Source organism: Zootoca vivipara, chromosome 16, assembly GCF_965207765.1.
Source record: "Zootoca vivipara chromosome 16, rZooViv2.hap1.1, whole genome shotgun sequence".
Taxonomy (NCBI): domain Eukaryota; kingdom Metazoa; phylum Chordata; class Lepidosauria; order Squamata; family Lacertidae; genus Zootoca; species Zootoca vivipara.
In genome coordinates, this window is record NC_142599.1 from 26,157,296 (window position 1) to 26,176,237 (window position 18,942).

The window sequence follows — 18,942 nt, forward strand, 5'->3', positions numbered from 1 at the left end:
TTAAATCGTAGAATTATTTCCAGGGGGAAAAGAAGATGCACATCAAGTACATTCTCCACTCCTAAGATCTGGGATAGATAAAAGAAAGAAAAATCACCAGACATATCAAACAAAGGTGAAAACAACTGAATAGAAACTGGTAGGCTACCCATGAGATTATTTGCCTTTTTCTGTGAATCTCAAGTTTGAAATTTTAAAAGAAAGCATAAGTTTCTAGTGTTTGTAGCAGCAAAGAAAGTTTTGAAATGCAGGCAGAAATGGATGGTAAGCAATACAAGTGAATGCCAAATGGAATTTAGCTGCTGGAGAAGAAGCTACTCAAGAAGACCCTGGGGGTTCAACATTTACTTCTGTCATGAACTCATTATGTAGCCATAGGCAAACTGCAATCTCCACTACAGCCCCTCCTCCCTTCTGCAACATGGAGATAATAAGAGTGACCTAACTTATAGGGTTGTTGTAAAGATTTCAAGATAATTACGTGCCTGTGTACATGTTCCCGTTGACTCTGCATGCAGGGCACTCCCACCACAGGTCTGGGAAGCAGTGTACACACCAGCCACAATCCATATATATCTGTGTCTTTCTTATGAAATACTGCATTTTGAGGCAGTTTCCTCAAGCCATATTTGATCCGAATTGAGGAAAAGAAACGTTTAGCTGTGTTTTGAATTTACAGTGGTACCTCGGGTTACAGACGCTTCAGGTTACAGACTCCGCTAACCCAGAAATAGTACCTTGGGTTAAGAACTTTGCTTCAGGATGAGAACAGAACTCGCACGGCAGCGGCGGTGCGGTGGTGGCAGCAGCGGGAAGCCCCTTTAGCTAAAGTGCTACCTCAGGTTAAGAACAGTTTCAGGTTAAGAACGGACCTCCGGAATGAATTAAGTTCTTAACCCGAGGTACCACTGTATTTTTCATGCGCCCAGCCTGTGAAGCACTCATACTCTGAACACTGCACATAATGCTAAAAGTAATTATGCTAAACGTAATTACTGGCTGCATCACTGAAGGTGTAATCTTGTATTTGAGACCTACCAGAAGAGAAGCCATAGGATTTGGTGGAGTCCTGCTATTTCAGCAGAGTGCAAGAGTGCAAGCATGCCTCCACTCCAGCTGCCCAGTCCACTGGGGGGCACAACACTTGCTCTGCCCTCAAACCATGCTACACCACTGCAGGAGAGTACATAACATTGGGCTAGAGGGGTCAGAAATGACACATGGTTCTTCTGAAAGATAGCTGGATTGATTCTGATAGAAAGGAGCTTGATAGAATTACCCTCCTGCCTCTCCAATGCCTATGATAGTTCTGGATGCGATGCTGCATATATTTTTTAAACAAACTTTATATGCTGCTTGATCGCAATAAAAATAGAAATACAACAGTAGAATTACTGATTTGTTGTTTAGTCGTTTAGTCGTGTCCGACTCTTCGTGACCCCATGGACCATAGCACGCCAGGCACTCCTGTCTTGCACTGCCTCCCGCAGTTTGGTCAAACTCATGTTCGTAGCTTCGAGAACACTGTCCAACCATCTTGTCCTCTGACGTCCCCTTCTCCTAGTGCCCTCAATCTTTCCCAACATCAGGGTCTTTTCCAAGGATTCTTCTCTTCTCATGAGGTGGCCAAAGTATTGGAGCCTCAGCTTCACAATCTGTCCTTCCAGGGAGCACTCAGGGCTGATTTCCTTCAGAATGGATAGGTTTGATCTTCTTGCAGTCCATGGGACTCTCAAGAGTCTCCTCCAGCACCATAATTCAAAAGCATCAATTCTTCGGCGATCAGCCTTCTTTATGGTCCAACTCTCACTTCCATACATCACTACTGGGAAAACCATAGCTTTAACTATACGGACCTTTGTCGGCAAGGTGATGTCTCTGCTTTTTAAGATGCTGTCTAGGTTTGTCATTGCTTTTCTCCCAAGAAGCAGGCGTCTTTTAATTTCGTGACTGCTGTCACCATCTGCAGTGATCAAGGAGCCCAAGAAAGTAAAATCTCTCACTGCCTCCATTTCTTCCCCTTCTATTTGCCAGGAGGTGATGGGACCAGTGGCCATGATCTTGGTTTTTTTGATGTTGAGCTTCAGACCATATTTTGCGCTCTCCTCTTTCACCCTCATTAAAAGGTTCTTTAATTCCTCCTCGCTTTCTGCCATCAAGGTTGTGTCATCTGCATATCTGAGGTTGTTGATATTTCTTCCGGCAATCTTAATTCCGGCTTGGGATTCATCTAGTCCAGCCTTTCGCATGATGAATTCTGCATATAAGTTAAATAAGCAGGGAGACAATATACAACCTTGTCGTACTCCTTTCCCAATTTTGAACCAATCAGTTGTTCCATATCCAGTTCTAACTGTAGCTTCTTGTCCCACATAGAGATTTCTCAGGAGACAGATGAGGTGATCAGGCACTCCCATTTCTTTAAGAACTTGCCATAGTTTGCTGTGGTCGACACAGTCAAAGGCTTTTGCATAGTCAATGAAGCAGAAGTAGACGTTTTTCTGGAACTCTCTAGCTTTCTCCATAATCCAGCGCATGTTTGCTATTTGGTCTCTGGTTCCTCTGCCCTTTCGAAATCCAGCTTGCACTTCTGGGAGTTCTCGGTCCACATACTGCCTAAGCCTGCCTTGTAGAATTTTAAGCATAACCTTGCTAGCGTGTGAAATGAGCGCAATTGTGCGGTAGTTGCAGCATTCTTTGGCACTGCCCTTCTTTGGAATTGGGATGTAGACTGATCTTCTCCAATCCTCTGGCCATTGCTGAGTTTTCCAAACTTGCTGGCATATTGGGTGTAGCACCTTAACAGCATCATCTTTTAAAATTTTAAACAGTTCAGCTGGAATATCATCACTTCCACTGGCCTTGTTATTAGCAATGCTTTCTAAGGCCCATTTGACTTCACTCTCCAAGATGTCTGGCTCAAGGTCAGCAACCACACTACCTGAGGTGTACGAGACCTCCATATCTTTCTGGTATAATTCCTCTGTGTATTCTTGCCACCTCTTCTTGATGTCTTCTGCTTCTGTTAGGTCCTTACCACTTTTGTCCTTGATTATGGTAATCTTTGTACGAAATGTTCCTTTCATATCTCCAATTTTCTTGAACAGATCTCTGGTTTTCCCCATTCTATTGTTTTCCTCTATTTCTTTGCATTGCTCATTTAAGAAGACCCTCTTGTCTCTCCTTGCTGTTTTTTGGAAATCTGCATTCAGTTTCCTGTATCTTTCCCTATCTCCCTTGCATTTTGCTTGCCTCCTCTCCTCCGCTATTTGTAAGGCCTCGTTGGACAGCCATTTTGCTTTCTTGCATTTCCTTTTCCTTGGGATGGTTTTCATTTCTGCCTCCTGTATAATGTTACGAGCCTCCATCCATAGTTCTTCAGGCACTCTGTCCACCAAATCTAAATCCTTAAACCTGTTCCTCACTTCCACTGTGTATTCATAAGGGATTTGATTCAGATTGTATCTTACTGGCCCAGTGGTTTTTCCTACTTTCTTCAGTTTAAGCTGGAATTTTGCTATAAGAAGCTGATGATCTGAGTTACAGTCAGCTCCAGGTCTTGTTTTTGCTGACTGTATAGAGCTTCTCCATCTTTGGCTGCAGAGAATATAATCAATCTGATTTCGATGCTGTCCATTTGGTGATATCCATGTGTAGAGTCGTCTCTTGTGTTGTTGGAATAGAGTGTTTGTGATGACCAGCTTGTTCTCTTGACAGAACTCTATTAGCCTTTGCCCTGCTTCATTTTGAACTCCAAGGCCAAACTTGCCAGTTGTTCCTTTTATCTCTTGATTCCCTACTTTAGCATTCCAGTCCCCTGTAATGAGAAGAACATCCTTCTTTGGTGTCATTTCTAGAAGGTGTTGTAGGTCTTCATAGAATTGGTCAATTTCACTTTCTTCAGCACCGGTAGTTGGTGCATAAACTTGGATTACTGTGATGTTAAAAGGTCTGCCTTGGAAAGGTCTGCCTCAGAATTACTGATAAAAATGGTAAAAATCAGGTACTTTAAAACATCCAAAATATAATAAAAATCAAGAATAGGCTAAAAAGTCGTGTTTAATCTCAGATTTTGTGTGTCTGGATAGGTTTGCCTGAACATAAATGGCTTTAGCAAGCATCAAAAAGAGTACAATGGAAGCCTGATGTTCATGGGCAGGGAGCTATAAAGTGTAGGTGCTGCCATACTAAAAGATTGATTTCTTACAAGCGCAGAACAAGTATTATGTGGCACATGTAACAGTGCTAGCTCTGCAGGCTGAAGCAGTCATTTGGGCATGTAGTGTACGGTGATCTTGGAAGTAAACTGGTCCCAAATTGTTCAGGTCTTTATATACTGATAGTAATAGTAACACCTTGTCTTTGGCCTGAGAAGCAAATGAGCAACCAGTGCAGATCTCTGAGCAGAGGTGTTATATGTTGACAGAGTCTCGCTCCTGTTAGCAATCATGCTGCAGCATTCTGGACTAACCGCAGGTGCAAGGGAAGCTTCACATAGAGTGTGTTGCAGTAATCTAATCCTGAAGTCACCATGGTGTTCCTTATGTTTGCTATTAATTAGTACTGAATTGTTTCAAAGATTTTGAGCAATGGTATTTTGTTAGCTTCTTCTAGCATGCTACTGGAAAAGAGGGATACAAATACCGTACATATCATGAACTCCCAAAACTGGTTCCAGAGGGATGGCAATGCTGGATGAGACCAGCAGAGGGCTCTCCACCCTAACAGTGCTACCTAACAGAGAATATCCAAGATGCGATGTGGCGTTAGCGAATTCTCAGTTTGCATGTCCTCACCTCTTCCAGGCTAGAGATGCCAACTATAAACCGCTGGAGCAAGCACTGTTAGTACTGCTCCTCCTACAGGCATCAAATAAGGACTAGCACTGGAGAATGTCCCCTGCTCCTCCACTCTGTGAAAGTTTTTCTTCTTTGAATCCAGAAGGGATCTGGTTCACATGAAGGGGATGATCTGCCTTCCTCCCTCTCCTGTGGTGCACCATGACAGCCTTAATTGCCTTGTGATTTTTTTATCCTTTTGTCTTGACAATATCTGAGTAAGCAATCTTGCCATGTCCAAAACATTAAGCTAGCAATATCAGTAAATGTCCACAAGCATCAGTTTGGAACAGACTTGGATATGGTAGAGGCAATGCACAATTTAAAATATAGCTTTCCCCCTTATTCAAACCATTTTGTCACGCTGGCTAGTTATAAATAACCACCAAAGGGCAAATTCCATCCACAAAATAATTGATGCAAACAGCAGTTTAATTGCATTGATAAAAATAATATAGATTTCCACTACCCTAACTGAAAATATAGGCTCCTAACTTCCTCCAGCCTATCTCAGTTTTTAAAAAATGTTTAAGTTTTCCTAACATATCTTGCCATCTAAGTTCCCTGGTATTCTGTGCCATAGGAACAGCCAGTGCCCTGACAGCCAGTGCCATAGGCAAACATCCTGTTGTCTTCAGATAGGTGAGAGTGTGTGAAGCAGAGTTAGATAGTAAGAAGGATAGGTGGAGTGGGAAATAAGTTTCTGAACATCTTTTATAATAGGAACTGGACCAAAACATTCCATCTTGCATATAAATTTAATTACATGTGTATACAACTTTAAGAAGATGTTGAATAGGCATTGCATATTATAAGTGTCCACAATCTAACAAGGAGAAACCCCTGCTTTCAGTTCTTTATTCAGGTCAGCTTGGTACATTCCAGTATTTTCATCCATTTTCATCCATTGCAGGGGGTGAAAGCTACATTTCCCTGCCTGCTGCAATCTCAATAATTACCAGCCTTCTCCCCTGCAGCTGCTATTTGGATTCTGAAAAAGCATGCAGAGTAAATGAAAAGATGTTTATAATATTATGTCCAGTTTGACCTTATTGTTTGCAAATCCATTAAAGACGAACTTTCCCTCATTGCACCCAGTCCTGAAATAGAAAAAAAAAATCATATTCTCAGTCCTTTGAATTGCCTACCCCCTCCTATCCACAATGAGTGGGAGATTTTTGGAGAACAATTTGACTTCAAGCAGAGAAGATCCCTTTAGCAGGCTTTAGTAGGAGCAGTATATTGTGTCAAGGAAAACTTATATGGCTATATATTTATATTTTGTGTAAACAGACCAGAAGGGTATTTGTTAACAGAGGAAAAACACAAGGAAAAACAGTTCCAAGAGGAATGCACTTCAGCAGCTGGGATCTCTCTCTCTGGCATTCCAGATTGGGTGGAAGGGGGGAAATAACAGAAAGTACCAGAAGCTCTAGAAAGGAGTGAATATTCACCTTCTGCATTGTGACAAGTATAAAATTTGCCTTTCCAGCCCCGTACATCTGTCAAGTATGAACAGCAAATAACAGCTGTGTTCCCACAGCCACATGTAATTTTTTCATAACTGCATTTAATAATAACTGGATTACTGCAATGTACTCTGTGGGGTTGCCCTTGAGGGTGGTGTGGAACCTGCAGCTGGTGCAAAATGTGGCAGCTCAATGATTCATTGGGGCAGAATATCGCCAACATGTTACCCTGCAGTTGAAGGCTAAGTTCAAGGTGCTGGTTTTGGCAAATACAGTAAGTAAAGCCCTATGCAGCTTGGGACCAGGATACTTTAGAGATCATCTCATCCCTTAAATACCCAGTTGATCACTGCACTCCTCTGCAAATACTGTCTGGATTCCGTACAATGTAGAAAGTGGGGCTTTAGTGTTGTGGCACCTACCCTGTGGAATTCCTCTCCTTGGATATTAGACAGGTGCTGTCTTCTGTTGTGTTTTTGGTACCTGCTGAAAACTTTCCACTTTCAACAAGGAAGTTGAGAAATGTCCCCATTTGTGGCTGTACTGTATTGGAATTGATCTTGTTGTTTTCTCACTTGTCGTTTGCTGCCTTGGACTCATTTGGCAGGAAGGGTAGTGTGAGGGACAAGGGATACAGGGAAGTCCCTCCCATCTTAAGTTCCAGCCCATCACCAAGCGCTGGAGAGAGTAAGGAGAGCTCTGCCTCCAGCGGAGAGTCAGGAAGTGGTGTCCGAGGCTCAGGCAGGGTTGTGGAGCCCATGCCTCAGGTGGGACAGGAAGTTGGACGCACGGGGGGGGGGGGAGGCCAATCCCCCCAACTCCCGAATTGCGACGCAAACGTAGGGGGAAGAGGTTGGGTCTGCCAAAGTTGTGGTGCTGGAAGAAAACGCGCCAATCGCCATTCGGGAGTTCTGACACCTCACCTTAAGGATGCATTTTTACTGCTCTGAACACTGTAAATAATCAGCACTTAATAAAAGCCTTAAAAGACCATGCTGGAGTCGTTACTCTAGAGTAGCCATACCAGGCCCTCTGACAGGTAGGCTATAAATCCAAGAAATCAATCAATAAATAAAAATAAATAAAAGACCAGTCAGTTGAAACCCAAGCCTGTATTATCAATTTCTTCCTATTTGTTATGGAATAAAAATGAAGTTCCTTTTCCAATCTGACCTGAAATCCTGTTTTGGGTATGGTTGCTTACATTTCAGTCAATGATTCTGCTGCATAAGGAGGCATTGAGTTTGTTTCTAAGCAAGACAATGGAAACACAGAAGTGAGAACTGCCGAACTGGCAATGCAATGCAATAGAAGCACATAACTGCAGAGTTGGAGTCCCCAAGAGATCATCCAGTCCAACTCCCTATAAATCCAACAATTCCAAACCACTTGGATGTTTGCTTTTAAATTATATCTCAAGGGAACCCTTACCACAGTGACTTTCCTGCTAGCTGTCGTGGGACAGCTTTGCTCTGCAGAAGATGGAAGCATATCAGTCGATTCACATGGAACTGAGGGCTTCTAGGGCCCGGGGCAGAAGTCTTGTTAGAATTAAGTTATAAATGCAAACAAAAAAGCAGCTGGTCCCTGGCAGGCCCCCACCCCACAGCTAGCTGAGCCCTCTGAGGCCTGGGGCAAGTGTACACGGCTGCCCCCACCCTGCATGGGCCTGGGGGCTTCACCATTGTTTTATGTAAACTGAGAGTGCAGCTGAATTTAGCACATGCTCAACAGTCCTGTGTGATGATGATGCCTTGCAATAGAAGTATGGTAGTGGGATGACCAAGCAGCGTATTTCAGGGAAGCTTGTCAGCCATGATCAATCTTCACATTCAGTAGCCCCTGATAACCCCAGGACTTCCCACAATATAGTTTAAAGAAAACAGTGTTCTAGATCAGGCTTCAGCAACCCGATGCCATCCTGACATTTTGGACTACATGCTGGCTGAGGCTGATGGAAGTTATAGTCCAAAACATCTGGAAGGCCAGAGTTAGGTGATGGAAGATCTAGATTAATTAACACAGAATTTGAAGATGTGATCTTGGGTATGTGTGGCTCGAAACACGCAAACCCTATTGTTATTTCCTTCAGCGTGCCTTCAGGAACACTGTGCTATGCTTATGGCCGAATTGAGGTCAGGGAGCCAAAGGTTAAAAGCAGTCTGGCAGAGGAGAGAGTACTTGAGAAGGATACTATTTCTGGAACGTGCCTTGGATCGCAAAGCACCACTGGCCGTAAGCCCATAGCAGGGCAAAAACTTCTTTGACATTTGCAGAATGCATTTGATGCCCGAGAGAAAACTAACAAAGCAGCAATTGAGATGCAGACTGACCCAGCTGAGACCAGCTAAAGTTGACTCTTCTGCGTATGCACCAAAAGTTTTAAGCACACTCTCCCCTCCGCCCCCGAATCCTGGGAACTGTGGTTTATAACTCAGAGCTGCAATTCCCAGCAATCTTAACAAACAACAGTTCCCATGATTTGGGTGTGTGTGTGTGCTTCAAAACACAGCCGGAAAAATAAGACAAAGCATAATATTCGTGGACAAGGTTGGAAGTTTTTTCAATGTAAAGGATGTCATTGAGCAGCATTTCTCTTAGGAAAAGGGCTATTCCCAAAGTAAAGTAGTTGTATTGGAGTGTGAGTGTGGTGAATTAAAGTATGTGTGTGCCACACAAATTGGTATTTCTGTTTATTTGCAAACACTGAGTTTTTACATAAATATATGGTTCAAAGGAAATCAGAACTTCTAAGCATGACTAAACGCTACATTATAGGAATTAAAGATTAGTTGGATCTGCTACGCTTTTGTGTAATGAACACCAATTTGATTAACCTGTAACTTTTTTAAGAACTTCAGCTTTTTTGATGCCTGGGGCATTGGATCTGCCCTTTAAATCTGATTTTAACTGGTCGTGTTTCTTTTAACCTAGGTTAGCATTTGATTATATTCTTTCAATTTCTTTTTCACATTCCGAGAAATGTTTTTGGATTTCCAAGACCTTCTTGAGAGGACAGTCAGATCCAATTTGGGATTTTCCTTTTTAAAACTGTCCCTTCAATTTTCCTTTGCCAATTTAACTTTTTATTATTGAGGGGTTGGGGGTTGGGCTGGATTAGGAACATGCTGCTCAAGCCACAAGCTTTGTAAACTAAAACTCTAAGGAAACACTTTTTCAACTGTCACCCCCATGGTCTTTCAAGAATTTTAAAATATTTGCTCACAAGCTTCTTTTAATATCTTTTAGCATTGGTTTAAAAAACGAAACATGTAAATATTGAAACATATTTTCTCCTCAAAGCTAATTAAAAAGTTTATGAAGCGATTGGTTCCTCCCTCCCTTTATCCAAAGTCTATATTGAGGTCTGAGGGGTGCAGGCTTGGAGTTCCCCTTGCATAACTTGGCAGAGAAGGTAATCAATATATAGAGATGTGCAATACATCCCTGAATAATTTAAGCAAAATTTCCCTCACACACCCCGCTTAAGCGAAACTCCTCACAGCTACTACAACTCCGCTAAATCCCGCCCTCCGCGCCTCGTTGGCTAGCGGCGCTTTTTTCTCCCCCGTTCTCGCCTCTCGATTGGCTACCCTCCTGCCACTCCACTCTCCTACTTCCTCCCCACCCCACTCCTCCCAACCGCCTGTTTCTCATTTTTTTCCTCACAGTCTGCATCTCTTCTACACACACTGTCCACGCGCCGCAGGCCGGTCTCCGATTGGTCGCCGGGACTGTAAACACGGCGAACCGGCCAATCGGAGCGCTGTGCACGAGGGCAGCACGAGGGTACACGAGCCGGCCGCATGGAGCTGCCTGAGATCAACAGCGTAAAGGAGGGGGAAGGTGGGTGTGGGCCGCATATAAAAGGCCGCATCCGGATGACGGTGCCACTAGCCGAGGCAGGCTTAGGGCAGAGAAGAGGCAGGAGTTCCTTAGCACTCCATTTGGCTATTACTCCTTTTATTTCGAGAAGACAAAGGGGGCAAACTTGTGTTAAAAATTGCCTTTTCAATTTTGTCCCCTTAAAATATTTCTGGGCACAAAAGCTAAGCTTTTCGGAACTCAGCCCACTTTGACCCTATTTGCTTTGCCTGCGAATACTAATAACAGTTGGGTCACCATGGTGATGTTCAAGAAGATCAAGACCTTCGAAGTGGCCTTCAGCGAGCCTGACAAAGTCTACAGCAGCGGGGACAAGGTGGCTGGCCGTGTCGTGGTGGAGGTGGCCGAAGTCACCCGGGTCACCCGGGTCAAAGTTCTGGCTTGCGGGGTGGCCAAGGTCCTGTGGATCAAAGGGCCCCAGCAGTGCAAGCAGGAGATGGAATACCTTCGCTATGAAGATGTCCTCACCCTGGACGACCATCCAGCTGGTAAGCATCATGGTCTTTTTGGGGGGGGGGGGGGTTCCTCTGTGTGTTTTGCGTCTCAGCTTTTGCAAAAGAATTGAAAGCCGTTCCTGGAATTTTGAGGAGCCCAACGAGTGGGTAGCTTTTGCAGCCTGGTCCTATGCATGGGGACTTGACTGTAGGGTAAGGAGGCTTAGGATGGCACCTTTGGCTTTATATAGGAACATCGGAGGCTGTCTTATACAGAGTCATACCAATGATTTCTCTAGCTCAGTTTGTCTACATGGACGGACAATCTCCAAGTTCTTAGGCAGGAGTCTCTTCCAGCCTTGCTTGGAGATGCTGATTGGGCTTGAACTTGGGACACTTTTGTGTGCAAAGCTAATGAGTTTGTTGGAATGGTGTCCTCAGTGGCGTATATATACTTGGCTCTAAATACTTGGTCTAGTTCTGCTTTTCCTTGTTTAAACTGGCAGTCTTTCTTTGTATCGGGTACAGCATCTTCCTGTGTTTTCTGGGCTCTCGATGTCTAGGTTTGAAACCTAGCACAGGCTCAGAATGGGATGGGAATGGAACTCTACCTCATTTAAAGACTGGCTTTCAAAACTTGCATCCCAGTCCTATGTGTGTTTACTTGGAATTAAGTCCCCATGAGCTTGATGGGGCTTGATTACCAAGTAAGCCCTTCTAAGATTGCAGCCTGCAGGTCTGAGATGCAAGCAAAAGATTAGCATCAAATAGGTGCCAGTAGAGAAGAGAGAGATAATTTTCAGGCTTGGGAATAACCTAAAGCAGAGAACTACTAGGAAGTTGAACAAAGGGTCACTTCTGAATAAAGGGCCAGCGGGCAACTTCAAATCATTGTAGTTCCCTCGCTAAGCAAACTTCCGAGGAAAGGCAAGAGTACGATATGTCCCAGCAACAGTTGACGCAGCAGGGAACTAGCCAGCTGGGACTTCTGGCAGTGGAAGTATTAATAGGTATTGATTGCCTAGCAGTACGGGGAGTCCCTCACCCTGGGAGAGGGGTATAGTCATCACCTTGGCTGAAGATCAGAGCAAGTGAGGAAGATGTGAAATTCTTTAGACTGTTGGCTTCTGTAACTTGGACGTTTTGGTTTGTACAGACGCACAGATAGGAAAGGAGACTGATTTTTTTTTTTTTACTGTTGAGACCTTAATTGCATGTGTGAGCATCTAGTATTAAGGATGAGAAAAGCAGCAGTCCTTGAAATACTGGCTTGTTGGTAAAACAGAACATGGGGATTCCTTAGGCATCACTCAAGTTTAAATCTCTTACCTGCTTGGTTTTTTGAAAGTGCACTGACATTGATAAAAAACACCTTGCATTGTAGTAATCTTAAAATACTTAAAATGTTTTCTCTATAAGCCCAACACCTTTTTCTTTCTGTGGTGTCTTCCTAGATGCGGATGGTTCTGTGATTATGAGACCAGGAAACACCTACGAATACAAGTTTGGATTTGAGCTACCTCAAGGGTAGGTATTGGCCAGACCTGGCCACTGATATGTTAGTATTAAAGAACAGGATTTATCATCACCTGCCTGCCTTTTTTATGTCTAATGAGACATTTGTATTCTTTCAGGCCGCTTGGTACTACTTTCAAGGGCAAATATGGCTGCGTTGACTATTGGGTAAAGGCTTTCTTGGATCGTCCATCCTTTCCGACTCAAGATATAAAGAAGCGCTTTGAGGTCATGGATCAAATTGACGTCAACACTCCAGACCTGATGGTAATTACCACTTGAGGTTGTCCTTTGATAGCTTTGATCAGTTGTCAGTCATCAGCTTAGGTAGATTTAGCGCCACAGCTAATCTGAAATTGGCCATCTTTCAGCATTTTCTTAGTGAACTTTGCTTCAGAATTTGGAATTCTCTCTTCCTCTCCCAATTGCTGTTTAGTTGGTTCAAAGTCTTCACAGAGACATGCGTCTCTGTTCATCTTTAGCTTGAAATTAATAGTCTGTGTCCAATTGTCTCATTTAGTATCTGTTGAAGCAAGATACTTGTGAATAATTAGTTATAACTCAAGGGGTGATTGATGGTCTGACAAGGCACCAAAGGTTGAACTCCTGAGACTACAGATAGTACATTTGGACAGGAGCAACACTTTGGAAATTAGTCAATGTTGTATGTATGTAACAATATCTTCTTGTGTATTTCTTTTCAGTCACCTGTAGCTGCCAAGAAGGAAAAGAAAGTGTCCTGTATGTTTATCCCTGATGGGCATGTGTCTGTTAGTGCCAGGATTGACCGCAAAGGATTCTGCGAAGGTGAGGCCTGGCTCCTTTCCTCTTCAGGAAACGGGAGTTGATGAGGAAGGGTGGAAAATTGGAATAAATGATATAAATGGCTAGTAGTCAGACCTGTAACTGCTAGCTGTTCCTGGCAAGCCAAGCATAGTTCAAGGGCTGGAGATATATAGGTGTGGTTTGGGGATTTAATGAGGAGCTTGGATGCAAGCGGGGAAACTCATTGAAAAATGTGGCGCCTGCTCCAGCGGGCAAATTCTGTAGGTCTTCCACAACTAAGCTTCTTCTCCTTGTTGTTCTTACCAGGTGATGACATATGTATCAATGCCGACTTTGAGAACACCTGTTCCCGGATTGTGATGCCCAAGGCAGCCATTGTTGCTAAGCACACCTACCTGGCCAATGGGCAGACCAAGGTCTTCTCCCAGAAGCTCTCATGTGTCCGAGGCAACCACATTGTCTCCGGCATGTCTGAATCATGGCGTGGCAAGACCCTCCGGGTCAAGAAGATCAAGCCTTCCATTTTGGGCTGCAACATCCTGCGTGTGGAGTACTTCTTGCAGGTGAGGGGCTTAGAAAGGCAAAACCCTCCCCTACCCCCACCCCAAATCTTCCTTGTTCTTGGCTTCTGTTGAGGGCTTACAGAATCCCTACTGAATTAAAGCACTGAGGTCATATTCAGGGGTGAATTCTGGGAACTGCATAGCTCCAGAATCTATTTTGAATTCTAGGCTGTCACCTGAAACATTTTAAAAGGGCATTTCCTACATCATTATCAAAACTGGCTATGATACCTCTGGGCTTAAGACTTCCAAGGGAGATGCATCCCAGTAGACTTAAGTTCTGACAACTTTAAGGACAGGACGATTGATCTGGATTAAAGAGCTTCACTGCAAGGTGGCTGACCTCTTAATTCCCAGCAAGCCAAGACAGAAAACACCATACTTCTGAAGTATTCTGTCTGAGAGATCTTGCATTTAATGACAGCTGCTTTCAAGCCCTGAAACACATCACTGTAGGCATAGAGTAGCCCTCCTTTCCCCACATCCCCAACAGACCATTATCTATCTCAAGAAGGCACCACATGACATCTCACCACATATTTTCCTGGTTTTTTTTTTGCAGATCTATGTCAGTGTCCCAGGCTCCAAGAAGATCATCCTGGAGTTGCCACTTGTCATTGGCAGCAAGTCTTCCGGCATTGGCAGCCGCAGCTCTAGCATGGCCAGCCAGACCAGTTCCGAAATGAGCTGGGTAGACCTCAACATCCCGGATGCCCCAGAAGGTGAGCAGAGCTTCCCTCCTGCCTTTTTTGTTCTTATTGAAAATGTAGCCTTCTACGGTAGTTAGGAGTTAAGGTGGGCCTCTGCATCTTCAAGGACACAATTGCAGGGGTTGGAGGTCTTAAGAAGCCGGGTGGTAAGAAGCAGCCTTGCCACTCAGTTTTAACCTGGGAAGAGCAAGGATTTCTAAATGCCATCAAGTAACTATAAGCAACTTGGATACCTGTGGCTCCAAACACATTACATTAGAAGTATTTGATTTAGGAAAGAGTGAGACTGATGTGTATCTGTTTCTTTTCAATATAGCACCTCCATGCTACCTGGACATTGTCCCTGAAGACCACCGTCTGGAGAGTCCCACCACCCCTCTTTTAGATGAGCTTGACAACTCATTTGACAGCCCCATCTTCATGTATGCTCCAGAGTTCAAGTTCATGCCACCGCCTACCTACACAGAGGTGAGACATCCGACTCTCGTCACACATTAAGATGTGACTGCAGCACAGATGAATAAACACTGATTGCAAGTGGTAGGAATAAAAGCAGGGCGAAGAGATGGGGGTGTGGGGTTCACTGAAGAGGAGCCATGCAAAGCAAGCTTTGTGAATATCATTGAGGCTTAAGTAGATTCTATTCGAAACTTCAGCTTTTGCACTCTACATGTAGGGGAATGGATCCAGTTGCAAAGCCTTAAAATTTATTTCATTTATATGGGATCATTTTGCCAAGTCCCCCAAGGTGGTCTTGCAATTAAAAATAGTAATGCAAATAAATAGTACAGAATATTCGCAAGCTGACTTCTGGAGTTGAGAGACCTTCATCTTACACACTCCCTCTGTTCTTCCCTCTTTTCCAGGTGGATCCTTGCACTCTCAACAACAATGTCCAGTGAGCACCAATCAAAGGACATATTTACGCAGTTGTCCAGCTTTTTCTGGACTTTGAACAATTGCACTCACAGAGATTATGCACCAGGCAGAAATTCCCTGATGAAAAGGGAAGGAAAACCTCATGGTGTCAGCGCATCTCGTGGAAGACTGTTGGCAAGGAGCTGAATTGAATGGCTACCTTTATGCCTTTGTGTACTTGCCACAGGCCAAGAGAAGCTATGTGGGTCAGTGGTGGACCCAGGCCTCGGCTCTCCCCTATAGCCAGGTGCTGAAGTGAAACTTTCAAGATGGGACTGTAGGGGTAGAGCAGGAATTTCTGAATGAGGGGAGGTGAAAGGCCAACAACAGATCAACAGTTTGGAAGAAATACTACTGAATGACAACCAACGACCATTTGTATCTGTGATCAAAAATTGTTTTGAATGTGGTGATTTAGATACATGAGGTTGTATGTCTGAAGATTTTTCAATAGGACAAGCAAGCTTTTGGTAGTTTGTTTCTTACAAGTTTTTTTGAGTAAAAGTGATTTTCTCAGGTTTTAAAACCTAACATAATGATCTTTGGGACATTTGGAAAAATGTGAAGGGAGAGTTAGTTGCTAGATGGACAGTGGTAGGTTGGTAGGTGTTTTCTGCTGGATGGGATTGGGGTTTTCTCTCAATAGCATTAAGTGAAGGAATGAGGTGAGAATAAAAAAGTATAGCAGGTGGTGTTGTGTTAGGTTGTAATAAACACTCCATCCAAAGGGGCAAAAAAAAAAAAGCCCCAAGGAGAATGACTCCAACTTCTTATGAAGCAATCATTATGTGTTCTTTTGTCTTTGCCTGTCGAGCAACTCAGACACTGTTTAGAAGTCTAGCTTTCTAAAACAGTCGGTATTTAAAAAACAAGCAAGTGTTGTTGTAATGGACTTTTGTGGCACTTAATTTCTGTGGTTTTTGTTCTGTTTTTGTCTACGTTCTCCTTAGTATGTAAACAAGCAAACATTGTATAATGTATAAGGGAGAAAAATCACTATATGCCTATTTTTTTCTTATCTTGAATCTTTAGTGTTGTGTGACTATAAACCAATGTTGATAATTTGGGGTATGGGGCAAGTTGTTGGCAGCCTTGAATGATGCAAGGGCAGGATCTGAGGCTCGGGGGGGGGGCAGCACTTTCCCCCACCATCTTCTTGAGGTTTCTCATGCATTCCCTTGCTTCCTTGGTTATCAAAAGCCCAGCAATATCTAAAGACCAAAATCTCTATTTTGCTGAATGGTGCCAAACAGCTTTGTACTTCCCCACAAAGCTGACACAAGCAGAATAAAATCGGGCATGCCTTTAGGCTTGCGTGAAATCAAATAAGGAAGCATATCTATTTCTGGGCTGCTCTACTTCGCCCCCTGCCCCTATATTTTTCAGCAAATCACTTGGTTTATTCCCCACTGATGGAAAAATGCACTTTCTTTAAACAGTTTTTGAAAAACAGCACTGCATATCTAAAGTGTTAATTGATCCCAGATTTTGTCACCCCAAATATATTGTCACAAGATACTATGTAAGTGACAGTTTGACATAAATTTGGGTGTACTGATTTTTTTTCTATTGTGTATTTTGTTGCTCTGTTTTGCTTTATTTTGTACTGGTTTGAAAATTTAATTATATTTTGTACTACTGCAGTTCTGCAGAATCCCCCTTTTGGGGTCATGTTTCTAATAAATGTTCAAAAATTGAAATGCCAGTGTCTTTGCTTTGTCTGTTTAGGTATTCCTGGAGGGGAGGGGAGGTGGTGGGGTGGTAGTGGTCAGTTTCCCACCACACCCTCAAATTCTGCACATGACCATGCAACTGTAAGTGGGTTTGCATTAACGTAATTTGCACAATAACAGGATTGTAGAAGGGAAATCTCTAAATTCATTTGAATGAAAACTACAAAAAACCCATCGTCATAGAACTGGAAGGGATATGAAAGTGTCTTCTAGTCCAACCCCATATGCAGCAATCGCAGCTGATAGCATATAAAGAAATGGGTTTTCTAATGCTAATGGATTCAAATTCCCATCTTGCCATGATGCTCAGGGGGTAGTGATGTTGGGATACTTGGTTTAACTTACCTCAAGGTGCTTGTGGCAATAAAAAGGAGGCATTCATATGTTCTGCCCACATCTCCCTGGACTGGGGTGGTAGACTAATGTAACAAAAGTACCAAACTATAATGTAAAAGACTTATTTCAAACAGGCTCAGGGCTCTGTTAAATCCAAATGACGGGAAAGGCACTTCACTCATGGGAGCTTGTGATTCTCGTCTTCCTGCTGGATTTTTGTGTGTGAGACCCACTGAACTTGCCTAATGGGAAGGTTTAAAAAAATTATCAAGCAACTAATTTGGAGACTCTTGTTGGGGCAATGCCTACCTACCTATTAGCTGCATTAAATCTTATAAACTTGCAAAAATGTAGCCAGTTCCTTTTGTGCCTCTTGTTTCTCTGGGGTGTGCAGGTTGCAAATAGGCACTCTTGATTCCCTTTGGCCAATCAGTATAGCAGCAAGTAATGGGGATGAGAGGACCTCTGAGAGAACTTGAACCCTAATGCTGCTAACTTCCATTGCTGGGAGCACCTGAGGTCTTGTCACTACACTAAAGGAGATGATTGGCAGAGATGTGGTTAGGACACTGGCAGAGATGTGAAAGCCAATGGCCAAGGCACTTTTGCTTTGTGGGGGATCCTATAGGAAGCAGAACAGAAATCACAACTTTCATAAGACCCACTGTTGAGCTGAGCAATGGAAGCTGTCAAGACCACTGATCCATTTAACCCAGCTCTGCCTCTTCTGGCTTTGCATCAGTGAGCTTTCTGCCTAGGTAAAGGTAAAGGGACCCCTGACCATTAGGTCCAGTCGTGACTGACTTGGGTTGTGACGCTCATCTTGCATTATTGGCCGAGGGAGCCAGCGTACAGCTTCCAGGTCATGTGGCCAGCATGACAAAGCCACTTCTGGCGAACCAGAGCAGCACACGGAAACGCCGTTTACCTTCCCGCTGTAGTGATACCTATTTATCTACTTGCACTTTGACATGCTTTTGAACTGCTAGGTTGGCAGGAGCTGGGACCGAGCAACGGGAGCTCACCCCGTCATGGGGATTCGAACTGCTGACCTTCTGATCGGCAAGCCCTAGGCTCTGTGGTTTAACCCACAACGCCACCCGTGTCCTTGGTACCTTTTTCAAAACTCAGAACCTTCTGCACATTCAGCTATGCGCCCCCCCCCAGCTCCCATACATACTTGGGTGCCCCTTCTGAGAGAGTTTCAGAGGGTGGCAACGAGGGACAGGGCCTTTTTAGTGGTGGCCTCTTATCCATAGAATCCTGCCGGGTGCCAACATTAACACTCTTTTGGTGCCAGGTTTAGATGTATCTCTTCTCCCAGGCTTTTGAATAACTGTGACGATCTTTCTTATTGCTGTTTCTATGTTGTGCATTTTAGGGACGGGGTATTGTTTGAATCGTTAAACTTGGTGGCAGGTTTGTTTTTAATTACATGTGTTGCCTAGAGGCATTATAATGGACATCCCAGCAAGGCTGCCTGGCGCCAGCACTGAAGATCCTCGTGACTCCAGGTAAAACCCTTTTATCTTCTCCCAGGGCAGCATGTGACTAGTTCTCATGAATGTTCTGCTACGGTATTTACCAAAGAAAATGTTTCCTACTGCTAATGTTTTTTTCTGGGTCTTTTTCTGGATCATTTGGCTCCTAATTTTTTTGTGAGTTGCTTAAATAGATTATTATTTTTTTGGCAGTAAGTAACAACAACAACCTTTTAAAATTTATTTTTATTTCCACAGTGGGAACAGGATGTTG

At 43.6% G+C, this 18,942-nt stretch overlaps 1 protein-coding gene across 1 annotated transcript; it reads left to right on the forward strand.

Moving 5' to 3' along the window:
- Positions 1-10,202: 10,202 nt before the first annotated feature.
- TXNIP (thioredoxin interacting protein) lies at positions 10,203-16,818 on the forward strand. The gene is made up of 8 exons (XM_035098523.3): positions 10,203-10,680; positions 12,081-12,153; positions 12,261-12,408; positions 12,846-12,948; positions 13,234-13,490; positions 14,053-14,212; positions 14,517-14,668; positions 15,067-16,818. Exons 1-8 carry the CDS (start codon positions 10,431-10,433, stop codon positions 15,100-15,102), a joined length of 1,179 nt encoding a protein of 392 aa, XP_034954414.2. The 5' UTR covers positions 10,203-10,430; the 3' UTR covers positions 15,103-16,818.
- The last annotated feature ends 2,124 nt before the right edge of the window (positions 16,819-18,942 follow it).